Source organism: Diadema antillarum, unplaced genomic scaffold, assembly GCF_040938485.1.
Source record: "Diadema antillarum isolate AM-2024a unplaced genomic scaffold, OU_Dant_1.0 scf00000074, whole genome shotgun sequence".
Taxonomy (NCBI): domain Eukaryota; kingdom Metazoa; phylum Echinodermata; class Echinoidea; order Diadematoida; family Diadematidae; genus Diadema; species Diadema antillarum.
In genome coordinates, this window is record NW_027270963.1 from 3,916,601 (window position 1) to 3,932,500 (window position 15,900).

The 15,900-nt window shown below is 39.3% G+C and overlaps 1 protein-coding gene across 1 annotated transcript in view; it reads left to right on the forward strand.

Moving 5' to 3' along the window:
* The window catches only part of LOC139717319 (calcium/calmodulin-dependent protein kinase type 1D-like), a 157,839-nt gene extending 149,820 nt beyond the window's left edge, over positions 1 to 8,019 (forward strand). Inside the window, exons 8-9 of the mRNA XM_071628816.1 lie at positions 2,010 to 2,097; positions 7,593 to 8,019. Of these exons, the coding sequence (XP_071484917.1) occupies positions 2,010 to 2,097; positions 7,593 to 7,736 (232 nt within the window). The 3' untranslated portion in view covers positions 7,737 to 8,019. The remainder of the gene's footprint in view (positions 1 to 2,009; positions 2,098 to 7,592) is intronic.
* The last annotated feature ends 7,881 nt before the right edge of the window (positions 8,020 to 15,900 follow it).

The following is a 15,900-nucleotide window of genomic DNA, read 5'->3' on the forward strand; positions in this document are numbered from 1 at the left end:
TTTTGAGCAAAGCTTATGAAATGTTGTTTGGCGGGGGTATAACCAGTCACTGTAGCGACATTTCTAGTTGATATTTGTCTGTTAACTCCTCACTCTCACCTAGCTGCGAGTTTTATTGCCGGAGACGAGGAATTTTGTTCTCGATCTGAACGTTGTTGTGGTAAGGTCTGGTAAAACAGGGCTTTAGGTAATGTGACAGTACAGTCGGTGCAGTGTGTGATAGTATAGAACATCAAAGGTAAAGACTGTATTGCCTGTGCGCACACCATCAATTTGATTGACAGAGGTGATATTTCTTGTTGTTTTTCTTCTTCACTATGTGTTTTATTTCTTTCTATTTGTGCTTGAAGAACAGTGGGGTTGTGTCACTGAAACGCAGAAAAGGTTAGATTCTTGACCTACGAATAAGATGAGCTATTTGGAGCAGAATTGTCCAACCATGTTTTTTCCTGTATCTTGTAAGCCCTTCATCTTGAGTTGCCGTATGGAGTATTAAAAAAACAACGACAACATGCAGGCCAGCAGCGTGTTTTCCAAAGAGAAAGTGTTATGTCACCGTGGATACTGAAGGAAAGGAGGTGGCAAATAGCGTTCTTTCTCTTTGCCATGTATTAAAAAGATATCCAGCCTTTATTAATTGTTTCTATTCATTGCTCAGATTTCTCTGTTTGGCAATTTTTCCCCACATAGCTCTCTGCTTCTTACCCGTCTTTTTTTGCAGGCCAAGATTGATTGTCGTGAAGCAGATAGATTCTTAACCTCCAGAGCTTGCATTTAATCACAGATGCTGGCAGCGGAGTGGATTTGACCCTACCTGTTGCCAAATGAAAATCAATCATCAACTCATACTGCTGTTACCTTATTTTACCGTTTGCGTGTTGCCTGTAGCATTATTGCCTTAACGCGTATGGTATCGTAAAGATTCAGTGTGAATTTTGCATACAGGATCTTGTCTTGAAATTATTCTCTGAAAGTTAACAGGAATGCATGCTCTTGTACCCACATTGCCACTTCATGAGGTTACATTAAAAATATATCTTTATGTACTAGCAGCTGCATTGAAATACTTGATCTGAGCAAAGAGTGCACATTGTTTCTAGTTTTCTTTTTTTTTCAATCATAGAACTTGACAGCTACTTAAATATCAGCAGTGCATGATATCTTGACATGATTTTATTTATTATTTATTGAATTACTATGAAATAAATTTCAATTTTCTCAGGTAGAAACAGAAATTATACCCATAATATGTTACCAGTATTTATGGTTCATGAATCGTTGGTCTGTAAGCCCTGTGTGTAAATAAAGCAGGTCATGAAGTATTTGTGCAATTTCAGGTGTTTACGGTGCATGATCAGATATGAATAAACAGAACATTGTGAGAGTGAGGATAATTAAGTGGAAAATTGTATGTCTGTATTCATGTATTGATGGCAGATCTACCAATACCATCATGTCTACATGAGTATAGACCTATTTGGTTTGGGTGCTGTTTTTTTTTTAATAATAATTTCTAACTGGGTGCTTCAAGTATGTCTAACAAGAGATAATTTACGCACTGACATAGCAATGCACCTCATGGCTCATCGCATAACCCATTGAAAGTGCTTTTGTTCTTCTTTGGAAGCCCCCTCCCCCCCCCCCCCCAGTTATGGCTGCCATAAGTTACAGTGCTCTGAAGTTGGATTCGTCTATAGCGACGTATCAGAATGTAGGCCAGCATACTGAAGACACAAACCCTTCTGTTAGGAAGGTGGTGAATGTTTAAAATACAATAGTAGTGACTGCTTAGACAGGGACGGATCCAGGAATTCCGTAAAGGGGGGGCTTTCCAAAATTAAAGGGGGGCGCGTGCCCCCTTTTCTTTTTATTTCTTTTGTTTTAACAAAAAATAAAGAGGGGGTGTGCACCCAGTGCGCCCCTGCCTAGATCCACCACCGTTAGACATATGGTATTTGACATCATGACTATCTTTCTTTCTCTCCCTCGATTCTCTGTCATCTGTACAGGATATCAGGAAATGCTGCACTGACGAAGAACATCCACTCATCCGTCAGTGAGAACATCAAGAAAAACTTTGCCAAGACAAAATGGAAGGTAGGGTGAAGAGTGGATTGGTGCAGAAAGTTCTCTCTGCACAGCTAACTGAGAAATGACAGAAGAAGCATTTGCCCCAATATTGAACCAAAGACATAACATAGTCACACCTCATAATACCCAAACAGTTATTGAATGTTTGTTTGTTTTTGTGTATGTATGATTTTGTAGTTGTTTTTGTATTTTTTTTGTGGAGGGGGGGATGTTATCCATAGAACATTAAGGTACAGCAGTAGATACACATATATAAGTACAGAAAAAAAAAGATTGATGCATTTCCTCCATACCCTAAGGTGGAAAAAAAAACTATTGATCAATGTGGATTTTCAGAACCACCAATACAGTGTCTGGACTTGGTAGAAAATTAAGTTTCAGGTGGTTTGGTGGTGTTTTTCTCCTTTTTTTTTTAAAGTCTCATGTGTAAATACAATTATGTCTTCATCAGAGTCCCATCTTGAAGCTCTTTCCACCACCTACTCCATCATCTCCAACTTTGGAAGACCATTCTTATCCATCCCCCAACACCACATACACACACTCACACACACACACACACCCGAGGCTGCCTCCCACCGCCTCCCCCCCCCCCCCCCCCCCCCATCCTTGCTCTATTGGTAGGTTGCCATGCAGACATTTAAAACTGTAATCGGGAAAGACGTCCAGTCAGGCCACGGCAAACAAGGGCTCCGTCAACATGTGTACACATCCCCCTGGCCTTGCACTCTCATCATCACCTCCTAGAGTTCCGCCCACGGCCCCTTTCTGCAGTCCCACGCCTTCCTATTCCCCTCAGGAGCCTCCCCCTCCCCCTTCTTTCCGATGAGAATGAGGAACAAAACCGTACCGGGGCACACTTAGCTGCTAGCAAAATGTGCATGAAACACCACACAGAGTATGATGTTACAAAAAACCTGTGGCATACCTTTGGTAATGCTGTCTCAAGGGTTGAGGTGGTGTAGGCCCAGAAATATCCCAGGAAAGTCATTGCAAATTCCGTGCGTAAATGGCTTCCAAAACTGCTTCCAAATCTTCTTTTTCTCTGTCCGTCTTTCTCAATCCCTTCCTGTTTCTATCTATGTATTTATCTGTTTATACAGATCAATAAATATATGGATAGATGGATAGACAAATAGATAGATGCTACATTTAGAAACAAAAAACAAGCACAGATTACATTGACCACACCTGGTTACAAGAAACATTTACCAAATTTTGGTTCTAGTTGCTTTGTCATGCATATTTCCATGCATTTCTGATGACATGCACCAGCAAAAGTGTGTGTAGAATGCAGAAACTTTCCATGGACAACATGGGCTAGATACATAAGTGTATCACCAATGTAGGGAATGGAAACTTGGACGAATACAAAATAGTTGTTTTGCTTTATGCTAAAACTTCAATATCATTGCAGTTCATTAAACCTGATTGATAAAGAGTAATTATCTTATCTTTGCTTGCATGGGATGTGTAATATTTCTTTTTCTGTAACGCAATGGAAGTGATATGTTTGAAAAAACTTGTGATACTGCGAAATGGAATATTGGTCTTCCCCTGCTAGACTTTATTTCCCTTCTTCACTTCCTTTCATTACAATCTTTCTTCCCACCTCCTTGGTTCTTTTATTCCTGTAGTGTTCATAATTCCATTCAGAGTGGCCCTTCCGTGCTGTCATCATTGTTTACAACCTGTTGCTTGTTCATATCATCACTCTTGTGCGGGAGTTCTTCTCCCAGAAGAATTAGTGGATAATGGAATCTTTAATCTGGGTTTCCAGTCAAAAATTGGCGGATGCTGAAAGATGGGTTGAGTGCAGTTATTGCACCAAGACTAGAAAAAGTTGCAGGTCAAAGGTCATGTCATTCATCAAACCCTGCAGATGGAATGTGAGGACTGGATCTCATTTGAGATAATAAAAAAAATCACACTGTCAGAAATTTTCAGGATATGTCCAACTCCTTTTTGCTGTCATCTGTCTTTCTCAAGTGCAGATCTATTTACTGCTTATGTGATGGATCGTGGGATAAGGATCCAGTTTATCTTATGCCATATCATGTGATGTATTGCAGGATGGAATTGAAATGCCGGATGCCCCACGATTATTGTTTCATCAATATTCATTCCTGCACTCCCCTTGGCGAGTGGAGTAATAGCTAGTTTGGGGGACGATATCCGCGCTGGATGAAAACAAGCAGGGGATTTTGATGGGAGACAAAAAGAGTGTGAAGAATTTTCTACCGGTAAACAGTTATGATCCGCAGAATTTATATCTTTTGAAGCTGGATAGGGGATTAAGGCAATTCATATTGTTGACACCCCAATAACAACTACTGTATACCCCATATATTTCGCGAGTCTAAATTTTCGCGAATCAGGACTTCCCGACAATTTTGCGAGTGGTTAAATTCGCAGTCGTTGAGTTCTGTACTGAACGGAGAAATGTATACGCATACGTCACATTCATAGCGGCATTAGAGTCAATATTTTTGTGTGTTTTTAATTTCGCGAATAGCAGCTGACTTGCAAAATTCACGAAAATAAAAACCTCGCGAAATATTCGGCGTATACAGTACTTCTCCTTCATCCTCTGTTTCACTCATCCCGTTCTCCTCCCTGTTTGTTCTTTTGTTTTTCATCTTTCACATCATCTCCTTTATCCCACTTTTTCTCTTTCATCATCATTTTCTGTTTCTTCTTTTTCTTCTCTTCTTTTTTAATCTTGTTCCACATCCTATCTCTCTTTAAATCCTTTCTTTCATCATCATTTTCTGTTTCTCCTTTTTCTGTTTTTCCTTTCTCTTCTTCTCTTCTTTTTTTTATCTTCTTCTGCCTCATTCTGCCTCTTTCTATTTCTCTCTTTCATCATCATTTTCTGTTCCTTCTCTCTCTCTTTCTTCTCTTCTTTTTTTCTTTTAATTTCCCCTTCCCTTTATCCATCATCATCTCCTTCACCATCTCCTTTGTCATATCCTTCTTTTTTTTTTCTCTCTCTCTTCTTCCTGGATAAAAGGCTTGACTTGAAAATACAAAGTTCATCAGGTATTTACAGACCTAGCTATGTTCTTGTGTCTAAATTGGCAAAAAGTGCCCTGACAGTGAAGTCTATAGCTTTAACAATGATTGAATCAATTTAAACTGTCCTTATTTGGTGCTTCGTTATTTCCAGCCCTTTCTGGGATTTGGAAAAACAAAATCAATGCTTTTATCCAGAGTTCACAGGTCAGTAGTCAACTTTGGCAAGCATCTCAATGTTTAAGATTTATAAAAAAAGAAAATTATCAAAGCCAACTGCATTTAGTCACTGAGAAAGCGATCCCTACTAGCAATCTACATAGCTTCTGGACAACGGATGTGCACATGCACTGATTGCAGTTTATCTTTTATTATAGGGCAGCATAACGAGTTGACTTTTGTATGAGGAATGCTGGATGTCTTAGCTTCAAATTGTTGTTTCTGTGTGGACAAATGTAATGCAGCATTTCCCCAGTTTGAACCATAGTTGCATTTGAAAAATGAATGGAAGTCGACATTGTTTGACATGTAGATGAAAATGCAAAAAAATATTGAACTAGCGAACAAAGTTCCATGGAGGAGGATTCCCAGTAAGCAATGGCTTAAAGAATGTGGGGCCTTGAGCAAGATGCAATTTTTGTTTGTGGAAAAAGATGAACAGTCTACAGTGTGTTAATGATGATCCTTGTACTATGTGCAGTTATCTGACAACATCAATGTATTTTTGTTGTGGTCAGTGAACACACATGCAAAAACTTATATGCTACTTATTTGATTAATGCAATGGCCAAAACTCCACTCTCTATCTTGTGAAGGCTTTTTATCGCAAATAACGCTTAATATATATTTTCAAAACTAGTGTATTTTTGTATGAAAATACTCATCCACTTCCAGCTCCAGCTTGAGGACCTAATTTTGTGTTGTGATGTTGATGACCTTTATCTCTAAGAAGGAAAAATTTAGATGGGGTGGGGGGTAGGAGGGAGCTGTTTGTAACTTGTAGTCCACCTACACAAAGCTAGTACAATTTCCTTGTGTAATAGCTGATTGGGGTGGGGTTGAGAGGGGACCAGTATATGGATGTAACAGAGTACCTAAAAGAGAAAAAAACAAACAACCCAAACCCCAATATACCAGAAAATAAAAACAGCTATCGTAGCCATTACATGTATACCTACACCAGGGATGACCCATTTCTTAGTGGCCCCAAGTGGGTGGATATCGTTCCCTCAGCCATCCATAACTGACAGGTCCAATACATCTGTGACACTGGATTTGTTAATATAATTTTTTGTTTAACCTCGGCGGCAAGTGCCACCACAGGGCCCACGCAGTGTTCCCCAGAGAAGCAGCGGGGAGAGGGACACACTTCTAGTAGAGCCCAAAGGGCTCTTTGCGAGGGAGGATGAATTGATAAATCCGCTTCTAAAGCCCCACTATAAAGAGGCGCGGAGTATTCCCGAAGTGTGCATGATATGTGGCTATGTTATGTCGTGTCTTGCAACCATGTCCCACCCCGCTGCGTTCGCGTGATGCATGGCGTCGTCGTCGTCGTCGTCTGGAGATAGGCTCACGAAATCACTCCCCCTGGTACTGTCTATCCCATACAGTCACAAAAAACATTTCTGCTTTCGAGTGGTGCTTTGCGGGAGAATTTATGCAACCAGACATCACAAAAATACTGCCAAACATTGCAGATGGTCACATTTTCTCTTATCTCTGCTTCAGTCCACACATGGCTATCCTTTCGGTGTAGTTTGATGGACAATGAAAGGGCAAGAAAAGTTACACCTGACATTTGAAGGATTTACTGTAAACCACGTAACAATTTTGCATTTACTTTTGAAAAACAAACTGCCTTGTCTTGCATAAATCGCCAAGGGATGCAAAATGAGGGAGAATTTTTTCTTTACCATCAATAATAGTTATTAGTTTTTTTGTTTTTTCTTTCAATATTTTTTTTTTTTCACACTGAACCTGCATCTTGGGTTCAGCTAGATGTTCAGTGTTTATTTGCATCCATAAATATGACTCTTATGCCTCTGCCCAAGGGGGTGGCAGAGGGTTTTTTTTTTCCAATCTTAATTCCTCCCTACCTCCCCCCCCCCCAACACACACACACACCCTGGTGTCCCTGATGACTTAGTGTAAAGAGAAGTCCCTGGCAATGGCGTAACTGTTATAAGTGATGGCAAAGCCCTCTCTGACAGCAGTAAAAATGGTAGAGAATTAATGTTAGAGATAGGGAGGGGTATACTGTTGGCAAAAGTGATAGAAGTATCTTATGGTATGAATGATTGGTAATGTTAATGATGATATATTACATTTATTACTCTCATTTTTATTCTCATTAAAAGCAATAGCAGTAGTATTGTTACAGCACTATTATCAAAGTTTTTTTCATAATTTTTGCTGTCATTACTTATTCATTTTTTTTTCTTTTATTGTGTCTTTTCTCTTTCCATTCTTGATTTGGCTGTCTGCAGCAAGCCTTCAATGCCACGGCGGTCGTCAGGCACATGCGCAAGCTGGGACTGGGCGACGTCAAGTCCCGGCTCCAGAAGAAGGAGGAGGAGGAGAATCGGTCGGAGGAGAGCAACGGCCAAGAAGGGTCGTCGGATAATAGCTAGCTGCATCACCCCCCTGCCCCCTACCACCACCACCAACCACCACTACTTTACCGTGCCATCCAACTCCTGGCCCGGCCACCCTTTTCCCGTCCCTCTGTACTTACTTCACATACTATCTTTCTCCTTTCTTTTTTTCTTTTTTTTAAATTCTATTCTTCTCTTCAGGCTGTCGTGTCATCCCCAAAGACTCTTGTCAACTTGTGTATTCTTGTTGTTAAGAATACCACAGCATATATCACCCATTTATTGCTTGTGAAAGTCACTCAAATGAGAGAGAAAGAGAAAAAAAAAACAACAACAAAGAAAGATGTGAATCATCTGATCAAATTACAGTGTAGGTCTGTCTTAAATATTGTGCCTCCATGCAGGCAGTCCAGGTGTGTTTCAAAGATGAACTTTCCAGTAAAATCCCTTTCTTTTCCATTTATTTACATATGAATTTAGTATATTTGTGGCCAAGGTTTCAAACAGTGGAAAGCATGGCTAGTTGTAACAGAATTTTTTTTTTTTTTTGGCTGGAGTTTGATTAATTGTACTCTACCAACTTTCAGGTGCCATTAAATCAACACTGATTAGTGAAAGTGTATGCATTATATGATCATACTATTTGGAAAAAGTCATTTGACATGTGATTTGCCCAATTTTGACACATGGGTTTTCTTAAAGCACATGCCACCCTTTCCAAGAAGATTGTAGTCGTTGTTGTTTTTTTCTGTGACAGTCAATGAATTAAATGAGGTTAAAGGTTGAAATGAGATTGTGGGTGTATAAAGGGATAGTGTGATGTCACTTGTGGAACTGCAGGTGTTAACACAGAGTGCTCGTGTGCATGTGTCATAGCTATTTCAGTGTGTGCAATGGATTCTGGGGGTTGTAGGGACAGTACAAGTGGGCAACATAACACATGTAGTGTGACCTGTACGACTTCCAAACACAGAGGTGGCCCCAGGCAGTCAATATGATATGGACACACAATTTGTGTGAAAGTAAACTCTAATGTCAAAAGAAAAAAGATAACCCCCCCCCCCCCCACAACAACAAAACACAACTTATCACAGATAATCATCAATTGAATTCTCTGCCTGATTTATGTACATCATGTCTCTAATACTGCCAGAGATATCTTCTCACAAATTTTTGATAGTATAACATTCCTCTTTATGAGGAAGTTATAAGGAAGAGGGTTGTGTGATGCAAACGAAAGGTAAGAGAAGATGATCTTTTTTTTTTTTGGGGGGGGGGGAAGGGGGGGTTTGATTATGGTGGCATCATGCGTATTGATATATTTGATATGTCTTGATTATGTACTTGCACACTTTTAACAATCCGATATAATGCCCATTGTGCTGTTCCTACCAGCTACCTCCATCTACCTGCTGCTGATGTGTGTGTTTGCAGCTTTTAATGATAAAATAAATAACTTTGTGCAATGTAAATGCCAAACAAAACAAAAACAAAGCAAGCACAGGAATGACCCCTCTCTTTAAATATATATGGGGCGCACACTCACATAAGTGTTCACTGTGAAAAGCACAAAATGTTCTGTGCCGTGGCTCCCTGTACGACTCCTACTTCTAGCTGTCCACTGTGGGCCCGTAGAGTTGACATACGTCTGTGCAATAGTGGTAAAATGGACTCTGTCCTACCTGCGCTTCACTCGCTGGGTGGGGAATTTTGTAAGAGATTGAGCACTCTGGAGGTTACCGAGTATAACCTTGCCGCTTTTTGCTTGCAAGACCATTTGATAATTAAGTGCAGAGCATAAAAGAATAAAGCAAAGGAGTGAGTGAGGCTTGGGGTTTACTTTATCGCAGCATGTAGAAGGAGAGTAAGGGGAACGAATGTTAAAGCTAAAGGAGTGTGTACATGTGAGATTTCCTTTTGTTCCTGAAAATGTTCATGTGATGCACTGCGGTTTGTTTGATCAGACTTCTTCGTATATGGCACAGTGTGCCAAGTTGATACAAATTAATACCATTTGCTGACTACTGCTAGTCACCTGGGGTGAACCACGAGAGGACGACAGCGTCTGCCTGTTTTCTGCTGTGGGTATGTGGGTGGACCACTTCACCGGGTTAGCACCCTGCTCTTTGCGATGAGTGAAGTGGGATCTTTTAGTTGTATGAGTACCAGTGACTCCCTCATACAAGGGACCTCCATTTTAAGTGTCATGTCCAAGAAACAGGCGTAACTGTGGTTTCCAGTTCGAGCACATGATATCCTTCCCAGAAACTTGCTCTCACCTTTTGCAATAATCACAGATGTGTTTAGAACTTGTTAAATCACTGATGCCACCAGCTCCAAGCCCAGCCTTGTTTCATCAGAGCAAAACAGACTGATCACAAAGCTGGAATTTTTGTGTATCAGACATTTCAAACTGCACATTAAATATATTTGATCCTCAATCAAGTGGACAGTAATGGTTCTTAATATGAAATTCTGGTGGAGGTGGAGATTGTAGGACCCACGTCATACCTTAGGAGTGGGTCTATGGAGTAAATATAATCTTTCATATCTTTCGTACAATGTAGAGTGATGGTCGTACTCTATCAGCATACATCTGCCAAAGGGTTCAGGTCAGATAAAACCAGGAAAGAGACTGGAGTTCTGTGGACATTGCAAATTCTTAAAAGTGTGATGAGGTGAACTGTCCATTAATATTTGGACTTGCCGTTGGTGTTTTGGTCTTACACTGTCAGGTGGCAGCTACACGAGAGCATCTATGAATTGATATGTATAAAGAAGGAGAAGGATGATTTGATCATAACAGCCACAGTGGCATGTCAGTAAATATTTGACCCAAACTGGACACATAGGAAGAAAGATATTCACTTTGGACAGTGGGTAAGACTTTTGTGCGAAAATACTATCATGGTCATACAACTGTGACATCGTTTGCATAGGAAATTCCTATTTGTTTTTTCCAGGCAAGCTTAAACCCAACCATGATATTTATATTCATATTTCATCTAATGGTCGTGAAGGATGTGTAAATGACATATCTCTTGTTATATCTTGAGGAGAATCATGCAGAAAATATGTCTTTCAGGATAATGATAAACACTACTGTTTAGCATCCACAACAAATTTAGGGGTCTAAATAACACTGCTGACTTCACGGTAACATAATTGTGATGACTATTGCTAAATGTTCTTTGAGTTCCATACAAGCTGGGGTACGGAGATTTGGTAGTGAAATCAATTTATCATGACTTTCTTACAAATTGAGTTGTGTGTTTTGTCCAGTTTTGCTCAAACTTTCACAGACTTGTTTTAGTTCTCTCTTAGTTTCCTTCCCTTCTTCCTTGCAATATAAGTCTTTCCCTGAGGTATGCTCTCCTGCAAAAGAGCAAAGAACTTGATAGTGTACATCAGGCCTGACCATGATGGCTTCACTTTTGTGTGCAAAATTGTCAGGCAGCATTCCCACAAAGTCTTCATGCTTTAGCAGTTGATTGATGTAATCACACTTTACCATGGGAAAGGGATAAGATAAGGACTTTGGCATAACTACACATTTCCTCTCAAAGGTCTTTGAAGTAAGAGAAGAAGATCTTTAGAAAAGTGGAAAGTATGATATCCCCCAAAAGTTGTGACGGCATTTGTCAGAATGCGGCGATTACATCTCTTGAAACCCCAAAACGGGAAGAAATGCTAGTTCCAATAACCATATCTCAACCAGACCAGTCCACCGGGACCAGAAGAGCTAACATGGGGGGGGGGGGGGGGGGGGGGGGGGGCAAACATGAAAGAAATTTAGCATTCCTTCGGCATGCTCTAAAGCATGCCTTCTTCAATAATTCATCTTGTCCCTTCACCAATATCACAATCATAAATTGATTAACAACAAGTAGGATATACTTATAAGTAAACCTGTGGCCGCTGAAGCACTGGGTATACAGCATAGTTCATCGTTACAGAAGTTTGGGAAACAGACTACAAACAATGTTTCTTCACCGTTCTGCCACTATCAGTACATAATTTGCTTCATTTCTTCTTCTTTTTTTTTCCACCATGTTTTGTAGATCCTGAAGGAAAATGTGCAAAGAAATGAGTGCCTTGTGGCGGTTTTTCTTTTTTTCTCTTGTAATTAATTGTAATTGAAGTGTCAGTATTAAAAGAACAATTTAAAGAGGAGTTACCTTGGATTGTTTTCTTGATTGACATTGTGTTTTTATTAGAAACACAAAAAACATAGGAGAGACTCCAAGTGGATAGCTCGTAGTTATCTTTTCAATCTAATGGTTGAATGAAGATTTAGAAGTGTATCTGTGCTCTGATTTCATGAGACTCTATTATGCATTTGGTTTTGTAAATTTTGGTGATTGAAGAAAAAGGTTCTGTCTATGTCAGAAGTATATATATGTTGAAAATTTATAAAGTCTATTGTTATATTGTGCGAATATAAGTACACTTTCTGTTCATTTTGTTTGTTTAAGTCAGTGGAAGTGATTCATATTGCAATTTTTGAAACAAGAATATTCAATTTGTGACACTAGTACTAGATTGTCCTGTACTGTTCTCTTTTTCTTAGTGTATGGTGCAGTTTTGAAGTCTGTGCTGATTGTGTATTACAAATTAGCACAAAATTGTAATATAGCTAATGTCAAATATTTGGGAAATGTATAAAGTTTTAATGAATTAAGGATTTTTCTTGTGTCACCACTTAACTAAGCCATTTGAATGAAGCGTGCATGTAATTCAATGTTTTTAGATGGCAATGGCCTCTTTTGCGGCTATTTCAACATTTGTAATTTATTACAAACACAACATCTTCACAGTTTTCTTCCACTGGTGTCTTGTCATTTTTTCAGTCATTTTACCCATTTTTTTTTTTTTGGTCAAATTCCTCCTTTTTTTTTGTCAATGTATGTATATAATTATTTTGCAAATGTATGGTAGATCCACCAAAAACGAATTGATTGTGGTAAGATATATGTAGAAAATACATGAGACTTTCTAACGATCATATAGTCAGTCTGATATCATACGTGATAGAGTAGATAAGCAACTTTTCAAATTTTAGTAGTTGTGTGATGAGTATAGAAGTGTCAACAAAGTAATGATTATCGACCTTTAGGTCACTGTGGCAGAGTAATGGCAACTATTATTTTCAATCTCTCTCTCTCTGAGAAGTATAAAGTATTTAAGATATGCCAGTGACTGACAAAGCTTTATTCATGTTTCTGTAAACACTTCCTTCTGTACATATGTAAACAGATGTGTGTTTGTTTGTTCCTTTCTTTGGCCTCTTACGTTGAAAGTATGGTGGCTTGATATGTCTGGAGTAAAACCAGTATGATGTACTCCATCTCCCTTCTTTTATGAACAATGGATAGCAGTCGTTTTACGTGAGGGTACCAGTACTACGCCATGAAAGTGTAAGAGCCCCCAATATTCCACACGTGTCTTGAGATGATTTGACCGGTGAAAATATTAATGTCAATTGTCAATTCCCACTGCACATGTTCTTTATGAGGGTTGAGAAAAAAAAATGTTCTGCTCAAATCTCCAATTTATCTTCCGACCCCTGTTATTTTTCAAGTGATAGTTATTTTGTGAACACGATTCGAATGTTTAGTATGCTCTGCGCATGTGTCGGAACATTACGACAATTGGGTACTACAAGATTGTAATATGAACACACAGACATCTATAGATGCTCATACACTTGCACGTGCGCGCAGACATGCATGCTTTCTTTCGAATTAAAGGGAACCAATTGGCATATATTACGGTCGTGTAATTGAAATGATCTCAATTTACTGCCCACCTTGGTACATTCGAAAAAGCACTACCATGGTAGGCCTGCTTGAATAGCATTGCCCATCAGTACATATGTGCATCAAAACGTATTACGCACAAATCCTATGCGCAGAGTAGAAGGTTGGCAGAAAGAAGACCTTCTCTACTCGACAGTTTTCTCCAAATTGGGCCGTTCACAAGAGCCTTGTGGTGTTAGCGTTTTCTGAAGTGCAATGGGGGTTCATGATTATATTCTGAGTTGGGCCATTAACCTTCACAATACATAGTCACACCACAATACAGCCTCTATAAGCTTTTGCAATATAATACTGTCGGGGGGGGGGGGATTGAAATGTTAGATCTGACATCTTGTGCAAAGTCATACATACCTCAGAAAGCTTCACTCAAAATTTATTCAAATGGGTAAAATAACATGGTATACAGACAGATGAGCCATGCCTGGTCTCAGATTGCACACATTATGAAATTCATTGATTGGGGGAAAAAAATGGTAGGTTGATAATATCCTGAGTAAGTGATGGTTCAAGCTGTGTACACATTTAGCCTCTTTCCACAAAACTACAGTGTAGTGTCTTTTGAAAGACAGGGCAACTATTGTGTATAAAGAGATTGTGAAAAAACAACAACAACAGTGTAATACTTGAAATCGCACCAAGTCTGCAGACAGAAAGACTCTTGGTACAGCATCATTTTCAGAGTAGTTTACATACTGCTAGTGTATCCCTGCATGGGTCTTACTGGTATGCAATCTGAGAAGTTATAAATGTTGGATTGATAGGCACGTGTTCCGTGCTTTGTGAGAAATAGAATTAAAAACAAAAACAAAAAGAGCAGAGTTCACATGACTCTGCAAATACATGTATTCAATATCATGAGAATATAAGACATAGAATCCAAAAGCATCAATTATTTCGTAGCGATGTAGCAGAAATATTGTTTTAGAGGACCATGCTGAAGATACTGGCATGATTTTTTCACTCTTCCCTCCTGCTTTTTGTTTTTGTTCTTTTTTTTGTTGAAAATCTTCCATCATGGCATACTTGTATATATGCCACTGAGTCTCATTTTGCTACAAGCTCTATTCAATTCAATATGCACCCAATTGCAAGGGTTAACGTCCAAGTGCTATCCGATCCATTGTGTAAGATATCTCTGGCCTCTTCACCTTTTAGCATGGACAGATTGAAGTTTTCTGTAATGTTGCATCAGCGACAAATGCATGCACTTAGCAGCAGAAACCATGGAGGAAACTGTATTGTGTGAGGTGACTTTGTTTGAGCTAGATGTCAACTTTTGGTCTTGTTCTTTTTTTTTTTGAAGTTCTACTCAATGAGCAGTTCTATCATAAGTTAGTGCATTTGATGAAAATGAATGAACATGTACAGTAGCTAGATAAGGTAGCGCGAGTTTCATATTGATAATCATTGCACACAAGTGTGTGTAATTTGAAGGATTGAATTTTTTTTTTTTCAAATAAGTGAGAATGTTCTACGGGTCAAATTAGATATGTTTGGATTATTGTATTTCTCATTTGATGTACGCTTTCTATGTTGAACCTGATCTCAGTGTTTAAGCCAGCGGTAATTTCTCTCCCTTTTCCTGTCTCTTGCCGAAACTCTTCTCTTTCTGTGGTATGTGTATCATGGCACTGTGTTGTTTTGGGGGCTTGTCCGGACTAGCTCATCTTGGGTTGTTTTTGTTTTTGTTTATTTTACTGCAGAGATCATACTATCTTTTAAACACTATACTAAACACACACACAAACACACAAATATCAAATCAGAATTACTGTACAGAATGTGTTCACATCTCTTTGAGATTGAGAGACCCTATATATGTACAATCAGCAGCTATTTGAATTAGCAGTGAGAATGTTTTAGAGCCGCCCTGCTCAACCTTTTTAAAACTGGAAGCCCACTTTGGCTCCTACAAATTTCTTTGGGGCCCAGTTAGATTGAATACAAATCTTTTTTATTTTCGTTTTTGGCCCATGTCGCGGCCCATCTGTGAGAGCTTTGTGGCCCACTGGTTTAGAAGTGGGATTCTAGAGTGATTCTGGTTACCACTCCTCACGTGCCGAGTTCTGATTAGTCTGACAATAGGGAGCTTTAGATTTGCAGCGCGGACGCTTGAGACGACGCTTGAGCTGGACGTTCTCCTCCTCCCTGCGTCGTGCTGAAGTCGCTTTAGATTACACCGGGTAACAACGTATAAAAAAAAATAAAATGGCGCCCCCATATCATGGGTGCATCAAGTAGCCTTCTGCATCGTAAATTGAGTGGACGTAAAAATAGCCCAGAACACGTAGTGAAAAACTCAGACGACACAAGCTATTAATAGATCGATCGTTTTTTCCTCTGAACGTCCCCGTCGCAAAAATCTAAAGCTCCCTAATATC